Genomic DNA, 14,754 nt, shown 5'->3' on the forward strand with positions numbered 1-14,754 from the left:
TGGGTGTTACAATTTTCTAGGAGATACAAACATTTACAAACAATTACAAACATTTACAAACAATTACAAACATTTACAAATATTTACTACAAACACTTTCATACAAGCAATGACATTAAAATACTTATGAACTCACCAGCTTTAATGCTGATCTATACTTTCAAAATAACTTGTATTCTCAGGTCATCACTAGACAGGTACCGATGCCAGGTTTTGAGAAGACGGAGCACGTTCAAGACTCATCTCTTATTTTGATTCATATTTTTGGTGTCTTATAAACTATACAGAACACACTTTTATAAAATTATACTATTAATGCAATGGATGATGTTGTTGCTTGTTTTACTATTATGTATTGTTGTGATACTGTACATGACGTCCTCCGCCCTCGAACGTTTCCGCCGTTCAGGTTTTGGGGTGTGACATTTCAGCCAGGAGAAGTCATGAAGGGGTTAGATCTAACATAATAACCCATGGAACCTTCAACATCTTGGCTAGTCCAACCAAAATCCCAAAATCATGTTAAAACTTCCATTAAAGAGATCTAGATGATAATAAAACAAGATGTCGACTTTATACCTCAAAAAGCCTGTTATTGAAGAAGAGTTTATGGATCCAAGGTTCTCCTTCCAAGCTACGTACTTCCAACTTCAAAGCTCCTTCCAAAGAATCACCAAAATCAACTTTCCAAGCTTACACAAGCTCACACACTCAAACTTTCAAGGATATACGAACTTAGGGTTTTCTGGATAAAGGGAGGATGGTAAGGAGGCCAACCAAGGGGGTTTAAGGTATTTAAATACGGTGCAAAACCCTACAATTAGGGATTTCTTCACAGCCGCCAACTTGTCGAGTTGGGACACCCCAAATTGCATAGTTGGGTCATTAAAACTCGCGGCCACAACCCTTCTCAACACAACGAGTTGGAGCTCCCCAAATCGTTGATTCCCAGTAATAATTATAAATATTTAAGAAATGATTTATACCTGAACCAAGTGTTACAAACAAAATGAAGCACAAGTACAAGTCTTGAAAGCCTATTACATAATCGAATAACCATCGTGAACTCAATGCATGCCCATAATGCAAGAACAAGAGCTATAATTTTCTCTAGATGAAAGTAATGAAAACACAGGTGATACCTAAACGATACCCACCTATTGTAAGGGGCGTCAATCTCCCTAATCCTAAATCAAACCACCAAATTCAGACCTAGTTCAGATCGAGATGGGAGAAATCATATTCAGACTTGCGGTTCCTTCTTCATCATCGATTTGGATGTGGATTTTTGAGTTTCTTCACAGAACACAAACATGTGGAGTAATGATGGTTGGTATGTAGTTCCATCCGTGATTCTTGCTTGAGTCAAAGAGTTTTTAGGAGGAACAATTGTTCATCTATGGTTTTATACGATTTTTGTTAATTTCAAATGTGTTTGTTGACATAATTGTTGGGGGAGAAGCCATTAAATACGGTGAAGGAATGAAAGAAGAAATAGATTTCATGAGAAATAGATTTTACGGTGGAGAGAGAGAGAGAGAGAGAGAGAGAGAGAGAGATGAGGCCCTTCTTTCTTTTAAATTATTTAAATAAACAAATAAGTATTAGATTTAAAAAATGAAAGAAAAATTGATTATAAATACCCCAAGGGTATTACAGTCATTTCAGTTTACCTGTAACATCCCGAATTTCAGAAGTATGGTTTAAGGGTTTAACGTGTAATTTCGAAGAAGGGACTCGACGAGTAGGTACGCTTACTCGCCGAGTCGGAGCGGGTTTGGGTCGCGAATTAAGTGACCAGCTCGCCGAGTCGAAAGCTGGACTCGACGAGTTGGTGCTGGAATGAGAAAATCCCAATCTTAGGGTTTGCACCCTATTTAAAGGACTTTATGTCCTTCTCCTAGCCTCCTATCCCCCCAAAGAGCTCTAGAAAAACCCTAATTCCGTGTGAGACTTAATTGTTGAGAAGACTTAACTGTTTAAGAGTTGTTGGTGAAGCCCCTTAGCCCTTAACCCTAGCCATAGTGTGTTTTGGGCATATATCTCCTTGGTTTCACGTAAATTTTGCAACTTTATGTGAGGGTTAGACTGTAGAAGAGTGGATTTATGGTTTGGAGCCCCTGCATGGCTCGAAAAGCCTCTGAATGGATTGAGAATTGGAGAGACTCAGCGAGTCACATGGGTGTACTCGACGAGTTGTATGAACATGTGCATGGACTCGACGAGTTGGAAGAACAACTCGGCGAGTTTGTTGAAGATTGCCTTGGACTCGGCGAGTCAGGACGCAGAACCCCAACCTCTTTTGGTTAAAGCCTTGGATTAAGTGAGTCGGTTGGTGACTTAGTGAGTTGGACAGGATGGGACTCAGAGATCGTTGGACTCGACGAATCTTGGGGCGACTCGGCGAGTTGAGTCGTGTTATGGGAGTTTCTGAGTATAAGAACTCGACGAGTCAACAGGTTGACTCGGCGAGTAGAGTCAACCAGGTAGGTTGACTTTGACTTTGACCAAGAGTTGACCAGTTTGACTTCCAAGGGTATTTTGGTAATTCTGGTATTTATGGAATTGGTTCTTTGGTAGTGTTATGTGGTGAAGTTCGTGTCGGTAGTTGGAGCAGCTTGGTCTTATCTCTTCAGTCGGCTATTGCAAGTGAGTTATCCTCACTATATCGACAGGGGTCTACGCCACCAAGGCCGACCCTTTATCGGATGGAAATCCAGGTATTGTTTGTTATGTTATTGCTTTGCTAGATCTGTATCCTGGTATTTAGGATGGTGTTATGTTAGTGACCTGGTTAAGGTCGGTACCCGGTATATAGGGTAATGTTATGCTAGTGACCGATTAGGTTAGAATCCTGGTTAGGATGTTGATATGATATGTGATCTGTTAGATTGTTTGTCTGGTTAAGGATTTGTTATGTGATTAAATTGTTTTATGTGCACATGGTTGTTTGACGAGGGTTGGCTTGAGGCGGGTCCTACTTTGTGCTGTAGGCCAATATACCCAGGGTGGACCGGATATTCCGAAGGCCCAGTGAGCTGTCCGGATAGGCTGAAGGCCCCAAGAGGGCGGACCAGACGTGTCGAGGCTCGAAGAGTGGACCAGGCCGACTGAAGGCCCAGTGCGGGCGGACCAGTCATACTGTAGACTCAGAAAGTGGACCAGGTGGATTGAATGCCCGGTGTGGGCGGACCAAACACACTTTAGACTCGATGTACATGGCTAGAATCAGAGGGTGGACCGGGTGGATTGAAGGCCCGGTGCGAGCGGACCAGTCACATAGTAGACCCGATGTGCATGGCTGTTCTATTTGTGATATGTTATGAGTATGTTTATGTGTGGTTGGTATTTTGGGGGTAACTCACTAAGCTTTCGGGCTTACAGTTCAATGTATTGTTTCAGGTACTTCAGGAGATCGTGGCAAGGCAAAAGCGTGATCGTACCGCTCCTCATGTTTTATGATTTATGTGATATGGTTTTGGGGGATACTCTGATGTTTAACTATTTTGAAAACAAGATGTATGAACTTAATGGTTTTGAATGAAATAAAATGTTTTAATTTGGCTCAAATTTTATGGTCGTTACATTACCGAGGGACCAAATCTGCAACCAAACTACTTCAAAAGGACCACGAAGCCAAAAAATAGAGATTTTGACTAAACTTCAGAAAAAATGCATACCACATGAACATTTTTTTTGCAATTTTGTCTTGTAATTATAATATTAGTTTATCTTTTAAATATACTGATTTGCACTTTGTTATAGAGATAGTTGATAATAGTTATGTGAAGGTATTTAAAAATATTTTTAAGAATGTTAGTTTTCATCATTTTATAAAAACGTCAATATGCACTTTTACGCTTCTTAGAAGAAAAATTTTTAGACCGTATAAATTAGGCAAAAGAAAACATATATATAAAAAAATAACATTCAACAAGAAATGTACATAATATTGTTTAATTTAACAATATTTTAGTATATAAATGCATAAAAATATGTATTTTTATATAAATAAAAACATAAAATAATTGAAAATTTAAAGGTTTTTGTTATGAATTTCATTTGATGGTAACTTCAAAACTTATCATAATAGGTCACATGTATAATAGTAGAAAAAACTAAAAATCTTAAAGCATCTAAAAATTAAGAGTATGTTTGGGGCGGTTTGGTTCGGTTATTTGTGAAAACCGAACCATAACCATTACAATTGGTTAATGTATTTTGATAACCATTGGGTAGCGGTTAATATTGGTTTTAGTTAATGACTTTAGTCGGTTAATGGATAATATTGGTTAACCATAATGATCTAATACTACACAGAAAATAAAAATAAAAACTCTATAAAAATTGAAAAACATAAAGTTCATTGTTATAAAAAATAAATGAGTATATATATATATATATATATATATATATATATATATATATATATATATATATATATATATATATATATAAAACATTACTTGTTATATTTAATTCCAAGTAATTACTTTTAAAATTTTTAATTCGTAGTAAGTTCATACAATATATTTATTATATTATATTAAAACATTTATTAATATTGTTGGTTCGGTTCGGTTTATAGTAATTTAGTTTTAGATAAAAATCATAATTAAATCATATGTATTCGGTTAATCAAAATTAAAAATTACATCATATTTTTTTTTTGATTAAAATGGTTCAGTTTTTTTTTTTTTTTTTGACAAACTTTAAGTTTTTGCGACCCTCGTATTGTTAGGTATTGTATTTATTTGATTATCGGCCCACATGTATTCGGCTTCTTTTGACTTTCGGTCCATTCTAAACGTTTGAGACAGACCTTCGTGTTCAAACTGTGGGAACGCTAATGTATTACGTATTATATTATTAGACCTTGTATTTACTTGATTATCGGCCCACATGTATTCTGCCAGTGTTTTCTTTTATTTTCTTGTGATTGTGTATATATTGGAAATTAATGAGAAGGGGAATGTTCATGAGAAATTATGACATTAGCAATTTTTACGTACAATTATAGGATTTGACACAAGCATATGCATATTATGATCCTGCCTAACTTCTTGTGACGCATTCTAAAAAGTTACCCGTTTTAACCGGACCGAGCTCCACGTATAAAACAAGTTACCTATTTTGATAAAACTAAGCCTCCAACCAACTTAAGTATTAGCCTAAATGGAAAAGGTCAGATGCGAAGATTTGTCCAAAACCGGGGGCAATTTCGTAAACCCAACAGTCGCCATAAATATTTCTCCTTCGAGCTCAAACAGTAAAAAAGAGCCTCTGCAAGTTATCACACAGTCATAACTCACACCTGCAAGCTTGTGTTTGTACGTGCTTTACGAAGAAGATAATGACACTATTCGCTTCAGATTCTTGAGTCTCATCACATTTAATCTTCGCTACAGATGGTAATGATAATATTCATTTGTTACATTTTGCTTTTTGAAAATTTTGATTTCTAGTATTTGATGTTCTATTTACGATTTTCAACACGGAACCCTCACGCAATCATTATATATATATATATATATATATATATATATATATATATATATATATATATATATATTCTTAAATCTCTTTCTATTCATGTTTCCTGGTTTTGAAGATGATATGCAAACAACAATGTGATACTGTTGTTGTGGTTAGATGAATCATATTATTGGTTGTTTGTACGTATGTTGCATTGAGCCATCGTTTCAACTATTTGTTGTATTTTGTTTCGATGATTAATAAATCTAAGTGCGCTCTCTACCTTGTTACTTTTGCACGGCAGAAATTTACTTCGACATGAATGTATCGTTTTCGTTATGCCTGTGACTTTTGAAGTATGCTAGCGTTATTTCGAGTGTGATTATTGATGAATAGTGGACGTTTTGTGGATCAATGGATGAAATCGTCATTTCTTATCGCTATTAAAGCGAAAGGTATAAGCACAAAAATTGTAGAACTCTGTTGTCATGTCGTATGGTGATTGATTTGATAGTAAAACTATTTTCGTAACAGTGTGTGAACAGAAGAATTCGGATTCTGGATCATAAGAACAAATTTTTGATGTGATCTGGTGCATTGGGCTAATAACTAGTTAGGTCAGCTGAATTTCATCGTTTTGATACCTTCCAAAGTTTCAGACACTGTAATTGTTTGTTTGTGTTGCACATGTGCTTCGAATAGGAGACGTTCCTGCTAGAGAGTTTTTCATTTATGGTACTTTTGGATTCATTTGCTTAAACTTTTCCAGGTTTGGAATATTCAATCAAATTGGTAGAACGCCTTTCACGGAGATTTATTGGGGAAATTAGGTCGTTATTTGGAGGTATTCTTACACTCACCGTTACATCACACCCAAAATTCGTCTGGTTGTACTGTACTTCCTTCCATGATAGAATCAAAACTTTGTGGTGGGGAGCAGAGTGTCACGAACACACCCCAATACGAATTAATTGGGTTACCTGTTAATTTTCCTTATAAAGTACTCGTATTACATTTTAGATTTTAAAGAAATCTCATATTCCAAAGCATTTTCATTTATGTCACTGAGTAGAGAAAGCAACATGGGGAAGCTGGAGAAGGTGATTGTTGCTGTAAAGGCATCGAAAGAAATTCAAAAGAGTACTGCTTTGATTTGGGCTTTGACTCACGTGGTTCAACCAGGGCATTTCGTTACGTTGCTTGTGGTCACCCCTTCACAAACTTCTGGTAATATATATATATATATATATATATATATATATATATATATATATATATATATATATATATATATATATATATATATATATATATATATATATATATATATATATATATATATATATATATATATATATTATTGATCATAATCTTACTCCCCTTTTCATAGGTAGAAAACTGTGGGGTTTTCCAAGATTTTCTGGAGATTGTGCTAGTGTTCATCGGAAGTCAGATTCAGGAACAATTCCAGAACAGAAAGTCGATATTAGTATTACTGATTCTTGCTCTCAAATGATTCTTCAGCTTCATGATGTGTATGATCCAGATAAGGTATTGTTCAGCTTCGATATTATCCCAGATTCACCAATTGATGTGATTTCATTATCTTCTTGATCACCACGAACTAATTTCCGATTTTTCTAATAGGTAAATATGAAGATAAAAGTGGTTTCTGGAACCCCATGTGGCGTAGTTGCTGCAGAAGCCAAAAAGTTTCATGCTAGTTGGGTTGTTTTGGACAAGTAATATTTCAATTTTCAAATATATATTTTTACAATATTACTTCTTTTTTTTTTTTTTTTTTTTTTTTTTTTGCTTTCACTTACCTTTTTGCATTACTTGTAGAAAGCTGAAACATGAACAAAAGCCATGTATGGAAGAATTACAATGCAATGTTGTGATAATGAAGAAATCACAACCCAAAGTCGTTCGTTTGAATTTAGCCGGATCTCCAAAAAAAGAGACCGAAAAATCATCTGAAAAACAAGAAACAAACAAAAAGTCATCAGTGGGAGTGGGTCCCATTAAAGGCCCAGCTGTCACTCCAACAAGTAGTCCCGAGATATTTACCACAACCGAACCCGGAACTTCATCGTTCTCAAGTTCCGATCCAGGCACTTCACCATTTTCTGCTCATGTAAAAAACGTAGAATCTTTGACTAAAAAAGAGAAAAAAGATGTCACTGAATCAAGTTCAGACTCTGAAACCGATGATGATCATATATCATCATCATCTTCGTCTAGTTTAAGGTTTCAACCACGGATCATTGACATCCTGACCTCAAGCTGTTCATCTTACACAGATGAAGCTACATCAATTACAAAAAATAAAACCTTTCTTGGTGGGTGTGTAAGGGAAGCAATCTCTCTATCAAGAAGCATGCCTTCAGGTCCACCACCCTTGTGCTCAATATGTCTACACAAAGCTCCGGTGGTCGGAAAACCACCACGGTGGTTCAAGTATTCTGAGCTGGAGGTAGCCACCGGAGGTTTTTCTCAGGCGAATTTCTTAGCAGAAGGTGGATTTGGGTCGGTTCACAGAGGGGTTCTTCCAGATGGACAAGTAGTCGCTGTGAAACAACACAAGCTTGCAAGTTCTCAAGGTGATCAAGAATTCTGCTCAGAAGTTGAAGTACTCAACTGTGCACAACATCGAAATGTTGTTATGCTGATTGGATTTTGTGTTGAAGATGGAAGAAGGTTGCTTGTGTACGAATATATATGCAACAGATCATTAGATTTTCATCTTTATGGCAAGTCATATATTTATTTATTTTGGTACTTTTATGTACATATAGTATAAAGTTTAAAGGGAGTTTAATTATTAATTTAGCAGGACGTCATGAAGGTCGATTAGAGTGGGGTGCGCGCCAAAAAATAGCTGTGGGAGCTGCGAGAGGACTGCGATATCTTCATGAAGAATGCAGAGTCGGTTGCATTGTTCATCGTGATGTGCGCCCCAACAACATCCTCATCACCCATGATTTTGAACCTCTGGTATTTCACTTTATTAGCCCGCTAGTTTTGCTAAATGTCAAAAGCAGCCCCTTCCTCTATTATATATCATATGGGTATGGGTAAAAGACTAAAAGTAAAAGCACCGTTTTGTGTGTAAGGTTGGGGACTTCGGTTTAGCAAGGTGGCAGCCTGATGGAGACAAAGGAGAAGCAACAAGAGTAATTGGAACGTTCGGGTAAGCTAGCCTTCTTGTTTCCTTTATGCTATTTCCATAATATTGTGATTTGTGAAACAATAATTTACAAAGTTGGTCCTATCCTTCACTCAAGATTTGCAAGTTTGGTTCAATTTTTGAAATCTTCCCGAAAGCATTGCATTTAGTTGTGGAATTAGGCTATTGTGAATAACAAAATTGTATATTTGGCATTAGATATTTAGCTCCAGAGTATGCGGAAAGTGGGGAGGTGACTGAAAAGGCTGATGTATATTCCTTCGGTGTAGTACTCTTGGAGCTTGTTTCTGGGCGAAAAGCAGTGGATATTAACCGGCCTAAGGGACAACAATGCCTCACAGAATGGGTGAGAGAGAGTTTTGGTTAATTTAAGGGGTAAAAAAGTGTTTGCTTGTGAGTTAATGTTTTGTTTCATGTTTGGTAGGCACGTCCGTTGTTGGAAAATAATGTGGTTCGTAAGTTAATTGACCCTCGGTTAGGAAAGTGTTACTCAGAACATGAAGTTTGTTGCATGTTGGAAGCTGCTTGTCTATGTATCAAAAGGGATCCTCTTTTACGACCTCGCATGTCACAGGTAAATCCTTCCAAACCGAATCACTTCATAAAGAAAAAAAGGGTAAACTTGTAATCAGAGTATTCGTTTACTTTAAATGTTATATGTGGTAAGGTGCTACGAATGCTGGAGGGGGACGTGATGATGGAATCGAGTCACATGTGACTGACTCAACTCTCAAGGCAGGGAGTAGTAACAATACAAGCGCTGTCATATGAGTAGTAGGCCATTTTGTTCCAATAGCTACTTTGTAGTTCACTCCAGATATAGCTTTCTTTAATGGAATGAATGTTGGAAGCAGTTTCTGAAATCCTCAAATTAACCAACTACCATGTTTATTTTTGCTTTTCTTTTATCCTTAAACAATCATATGAAAATTTGGGTGGGCTCTTATCGACGTTTTGTAACCAAAACTTAGAAAAAAAAACATATAAGCATGTTGGTTTGACAAAAACTATCAAAACAAACAAGTCGAATTTGTTTGAGTATAAAGCATATGATAGAAGAGCCTTGGTATCTTGAAATTACATCTAGCTTTTGAGTCTTGTGAAAATATGATTAAGACACGAGTAGAACACTTAAAAGGTTTTCTCAAAACAAAATATTATTTATATTATGTTAACAGTTAGAGACCCTGGGTGATTGCAAGCATATACATACACTAAATACACATACAGCCAACCTACCATTTCTCCTCAACTCCTACAACCACAAGAATCCAATTCACTTAAAGATCAGGATCAGGGTTTCACCTTTCACCGTTTTCTCATTTTTGATCTTGCATACCTGTAGACAATGACATCGAATCATCAAATCAAACATGCCATCTATTATTACTTAGAAATTTGCCAAACTGTAAAAATAAAGATATAGAGACACAAACTTACTCTATATGCATGCCTCCACGGTCAGATGATTGTAGTGTGCTTCCCTGAAGGGCATTCATCACATCAGTAGCTTGCTCCACCTCCTGCCAACACCCAACAATCAATCACCAATCCATTGGCCTCGCTTGAACAAGTCAAAAATAAAATAAAATAAACTGACATACCTCATAATCTGCAAAGGCAACAGGCATTCCACCTCTGTTACGCACCTTTAGTGTGTTAAATCCAGGGTACCTATAACCAAAATGCATAATAAAGGTCATCACCATAAACTGCAAATTAACAAAACTAAAAATCTCAATGTCTGGCTATACTTACTGGGAAAGAACAGGTTTTAGCTCATCTTCCGTGCAATTGGGGCCTAAATTTGCAATAAACAAAGTCGAACACGCTCCATCCACTGTATTTTCTGCCTGTTCCTGTAACTCACAATCAAGCAACACATCAATAACACAGAAAGAAGCAGTTGCAACTTTAAACAATTGCTAGAAGCTTACATTTTCTGCACCTACAGTATTGTCAGGATCCCCAGTCGTCTCCTCATCACTGTTGGTTGACATAAGAAGAAAGAGGAGTGAGTCATTCTGAATTTTATTTTAATTTTTGTAATCGTATGGAATTGCAATGACTGGAATCAGCTTAATAATCAACGCAAACTTATGCTGTCTACCTCCTTGCTGCATTATCCTTGTCGGTTTCAGATGGTTCTTCAGTTTCACTATCTCCTGAAGATGCAATGGAAGTTTAACATGTGTTATTGTTATAACTTATGATTCTCTTTATAGGGAGATCGATGATCATTACCATCGTCACTAGAATCTTGATCATCCTTAGTAGCAATGGATCTCTTATCAATAACAACATAAGCTTCAGGGCCTGCAAATTAACTACTTCATCACTCATTGTTTATTATTCATTCTTATATAATACTCTCCACAACTGAATACCTGGTTTCCGCTTTCTTCTGGAGTTTGATCTTGCAAGTTCAATATGCAGAGTAGAACCAGTTTGAGGGTCGAACTTAACACCCTGATAATCATTAATCAACCATGTCAGTTTCAGCTATAAACTCAAAATTACGAAGATCGTCAATCAAGTAGCGCTATTAAGCGGCAGAAATTACTCACATTCAGATCACGAAGAGCCGCCATTGCTGATGGATGGTTTAGAAAAGTTGCGAATGCAACAACCTGCAAAGTCGTCAAACAGACTGCTTAAATTCTAATAAGCGAACAACAACAAGGCTACTTTAATTTACTCTTGCAGTTCACCAAGTCTTGTAGATGCTGTTTATATTTCAACTCACTATAAACATAGAATTTCAATCACTAATGTGGTTTTCGTTGGTGCGAAATTGAAGTGCTGGTTCATAAGAGGGCGACTAAACAAGAAATACCCTCCAAAATTCACGATACATAAAGCATACGCCTATAATTTGACGATTTTATACGAAATTGATTCATAACAAGACCTGATTGCCGCGGCCCGTGTACTTGAGTTGGCAATAATCAAACCCAGGTCGACGGCGGAAGAGATTGTGGATCTCACGTGCCTTGATGTCGTCAGGTAGACCCGAAACGAAGAGTGTATTAATGGCGTTGGGGTCTTCATAACCGGCATACTCCAGTGGAGGAATGGACGGAATGCTGTAATATACTGGATCGTAAGGATGTGGAATTGCCATCGTCGGAACCGGAAACCCCAATCGGAAGAGAATCCGTCCTAAAACCTAGTTTGATTCCCGTTGAAATCAGGACGCACAAAAAAAAAAAAAAAAAAAAAAAAAAAAAAAAAAAAAAAACAAAACTAAATCACGTGCGCTCCACGTGAGGTATGCATAAGAAAAGTTAAAAAGAAAAAGAAAGATAAATAAATATATTTCTATTCAATTAAATAGTGGCATGTAACATTTAATGTTTATTTAATGATATTTTAATATATTAATATGACACATGTAATCATTTAATAATATAAGATGATTTATAGGAACAAAAGTAAAAGAATATTTAATTTCTCTAAAAAGAATGACATTCACTGGATGTGGCATTGATCATCAACAAATTTACGGAATGGAAGACTACGGTGGTTTAGTATGTCCATATAAGACATCTATTTGCTGCTTTTAGAAAAGTGAAGACGATTACATTAGAAGGTGTGAGGATTAGATATTGACCAAGAAGGAAGTGAGAAGATAACGTGTTATTAGATTTGAAAAAATCATTCCTTACCAAAGACATAACGTCTGATAGGAAATTATAAAGGCTTAGAATCAATGTAGCATAGTAGCATTGACGTAGTCTAGGGCCTAACATCCTTTACATTGTTTGTGCTTACCAAGTCCATAGAAGACATTTGACACCTGTTGTTAGGATAGTGGAGACGATCACAATAGAGAGTGTGAGGAGGAGAGCTCAGCCAAAAAGTAAATAAGAAGATAACATGAGTTTAGATTTGCAAAAATTAGCCCTTACCAAAGACATGACCTCTTATAAGAAACTACGGATGATTAGAATCATGAAGATTAGAATTATGTGTCCCTACCAACCAATTTTACCTTCTCACCGTCCCTTTTTCATTTTTCTTATCTAATATCTATTTTCAACTTATTTCATATATATGTTTCTAATACTTGAGTAATTTATTCATTATCTACATCGTGAGCCTTCCCCATCTTTATGTGTATATTACGCGCTATTAAGTGTTGCGTGTAATCATTGTGGCTCCATCCATAGAAGGTCACGTGTCACTCCACAATTGGCCACGTCACTTGCAATCTACTCAAATCTGGTTTCAGTTGCGCGACATGCATAGGCGAGCACCTCACATGCACAAAATGATTTTGTGAAAATCATAACTTCTTCGTGCGGGTTTCGATCTAAGCTCTCTTTATATCTATGTGATGATCTCAAGGAGTACAACAACTCTCTTTTAGGTAGTTTTACGCTAGTTTCGACTTTTATTTTTTTGCATAACAGGGGTAAAATAAATGATTTTACAAAAATCATATATCTATCATACGGATCCTGTTTTCGACATTCTTTTTCCTAAAGTTTTTATCTTAAGGAGCACTATGAATCTCTTTTTTACACTTTTAGTCAAAACCCAACTAATCTCTAAGTAGCGTTTCGACGTAATTAATTTTATGCGGTTGGTTATTTTTATAAAATCCATAATTCTTTCCTTTGGAGTCGGATTTTTACGAATCTTATATCATTGGGATCACGTTAACGAGTACTTTCCAATTTGTTAACCAACTTAGAAAACGGTACAACTTTTTGGACGTTTATTTTAGAGCCTAACAATCATTTTAAAAAATAAATGTAACTACACATTTGATTTTTATTATCTCAAAATCAAATATTACAATATTAAGTTATTACATCTATTTTTTCCACTCTTTCAGAACGGTGATCAGTGACAGAATCCTCTCGGTTGTCACAATAAATTTTCCAACTTTATCCATTAGGATGTCTCAATCAAACTTGATCTAAAACCTTAATCCATAAAATGTCCAACGATGCATTTTTTTTCAAGCATGGAGCTAAAGAAGGCATGCAAGCACCCAAAACTTCAACCAAAAGGTCAGATAGGAAGTCTTAAATTATTCAAAGATCATGGAGTTTTCCAAACACCATAGATTAAGCCAAAAAAGGACCAAAACATCATTAAAGTGGACCAAAACATCAAATACTCGTATATCTAAAGGTTAAAACCAATAAATCTTGAATCTTTACGACATACCAAGGTCTAAAATACGAATGAGGGCAAATTTCTTTAGTTAACAAGCTTAAATGCCAAATCTTTCAAGAATACTTAACTCAAAAGCCAGAAAATCACAATAATATGGATGAGAGGAGAAATGAGGAGCCCAAAACCATGAAAGGGAGGCTAGGGTCTCTTCAAGTTCGATATATGGTTAATAGAGGTTGAGAAATGACAAACCTTTGGAATTAATGCACCTTAAATAGCCTCAAAACCCTAAAAACTCGTTCAACCCATGGGTCGGAGGAGCCATGACGCCTTCTTAAGAGGCGCTCTACATCCTCAATATAACTCAATAGATTTCCGAGTATTTCATCAAATACGATTAATGGCTTCCTGCTTCACTCCACCATTCTATTTTTCTTTGGACTATAACCCCCCCCCCCCCTCAATCAAAGAGTGGAAAAGCATAATCGAGAATTAGATGTCACAGCTGCCAACCATCCTACATCACTCTTATTCTATTTGTATGAGTCTGTGGTAACATTGTTGTTGTTGTTGCTGTTAAATTACGTGTTTTAATGAATCGATCATTTTTGGATAATGGAAACGACTTAGATTTAATTCTTTATATTTTATTAAAAAGGGAAAAGTATTCTTTCACATCCTCTTTATTTAGTCATGATCCGCCAAATCAAAAAAATTGTCATCGTCTCTCCCATATCATATCCACCTACACCTACACACTTGTACCCACCCACCCTACCCACTCACCCTAACCACATCATCCTACGTCCAAATCCATGCACCCACATTGATGTTGATGCCCACCCTAACCACCCACACCACCATTACACCCACCCTATCCCTACCCTTATATGTTTACTATATTCCAATGTTTACACCCATGCCTATAAGTTGATGATGAACCAACACCCCCCCACACC

The 14,754-nt window shown here is 36.3% G+C and overlaps 2 protein-coding genes across 4 annotated transcripts; one reads left to right on the top strand and one right to left on the bottom strand.

The window, feature by feature from the left end:
* Positions 1-5,295: 5,295 nt before the first annotated feature.
* LOC111900057 (inactive protein kinase SELMODRAFT_444075) lies at positions 5,296-9,528 on the top strand. Of its 3 annotated transcripts, XM_052770031.1 has the most exons (11): positions 5,296-5,411; positions 6,245-6,319; positions 6,548-6,702; positions 6,866-7,026; positions 7,123-7,217; positions 7,321-8,228; positions 8,309-8,472; positions 8,592-8,668; positions 8,864-9,011; positions 9,090-9,239; positions 9,333-9,528. In XM_052770031.1, exons 3-11 carry the CDS (start codon positions 6,558-6,560, stop codon positions 9,381-9,383), a joined length of 1,899 nt encoding a protein of 632 aa, XP_052625991.1. In that variant the 5' UTR covers positions 5,296-5,411; positions 6,245-6,319; positions 6,548-6,557; the 3' UTR covers positions 9,384-9,528. The 3 variants fall into 3 exon arrangements, with proteins under 3 accessions (XP_052625991.1, XP_052625989.1, XP_052625990.1); XM_052770029.1 differs by lacking the exons at positions 5,296-5,411; positions 6,245-6,319 and having other exon boundaries at positions 6,393-6,702; XM_052770030.1 differs by lacking the exons at positions 5,296-5,411; positions 6,245-6,319 and having other exon boundaries at positions 6,393-6,702; positions 8,312-8,472.
* A 276-nt stretch (positions 9,529-9,804) lies between these two features.
* LOC111900058 (uncharacterized) lies at positions 9,805-11,861 on the bottom strand. Its single transcript, XM_023895938.3, has 10 exons — positions 11,577-11,861; positions 11,233-11,295; positions 11,053-11,134; positions 10,910-10,981; positions 10,776-10,830; positions 10,603-10,651; positions 10,424-10,524; positions 10,270-10,339; positions 10,106-10,188; positions 9,805-10,004 (listed from the first exon to the last, which is right to left on the bottom strand). Exons 1-10 carry the CDS (start codon positions 11,787-11,789, stop codon positions 9,974-9,976), a joined length of 819 nt encoding a protein of 272 aa, XP_023751706.1. The 5' UTR covers positions 11,790-11,861; the 3' UTR covers positions 9,805-9,973.
* Between the last annotated feature and the right edge of the window lie 2,893 nt (positions 11,862-14,754).

The sequence above is a fragment of the Lactuca sativa genome, chromosome 1, assembly GCF_002870075.4.
Source record: "Lactuca sativa cultivar Salinas chromosome 1, Lsat_Salinas_v11, whole genome shotgun sequence".
Classification (NCBI taxonomy): domain Eukaryota; kingdom Viridiplantae; phylum Streptophyta; class Magnoliopsida; order Asterales; family Asteraceae; genus Lactuca; species Lactuca sativa.

Excerpts from the sequence above, each read along its gene's own strand:
- LOC111900057 (XM_052770029.1), top strand. The coding sequence starts at position 6,534 with ATGTCACTGAGTAGAGAAAGCAACATGGGGAAGCTGGAGAAGGTGATT. Across the intron at positions 7,027-7,122 it reads ATGTGTATGATCCAGATAAG|GTAAATATGAAGATAAAAGT; the intron begins GTATTGTTCAGC and ends TTTTTCTAATAG. Across the intron at positions 8,669-8,863 it reads AGAGTAATTGGAACGTTCGG|ATATTTAGCTCCAGAGTATG; the intron begins GTAAGCTAGCCT and ends ATTTGGCATTAG.
- LOC111900058 (XM_023895938.3), bottom strand. The coding sequence starts at position 11,789 with ATGGCAATTCCACATCCTTACGATCCAGTATATTACAGCATTCCGTCC. Across the intron at positions 10,982-11,052 it reads CAGAAGAAAGCGGAAACCAG|GCCCTGAAGCTTATGTTGTT; the intron begins GTATTCAGTTGT and ends GTTAATTTGCAG. Across the intron at positions 10,340-10,423 it reads CTAAAACCTGTTCTTTCCCA|GTACCCTGGATTTAACACAC; the intron begins GTAAGTATAGCC and ends TTTTGGTTATAG.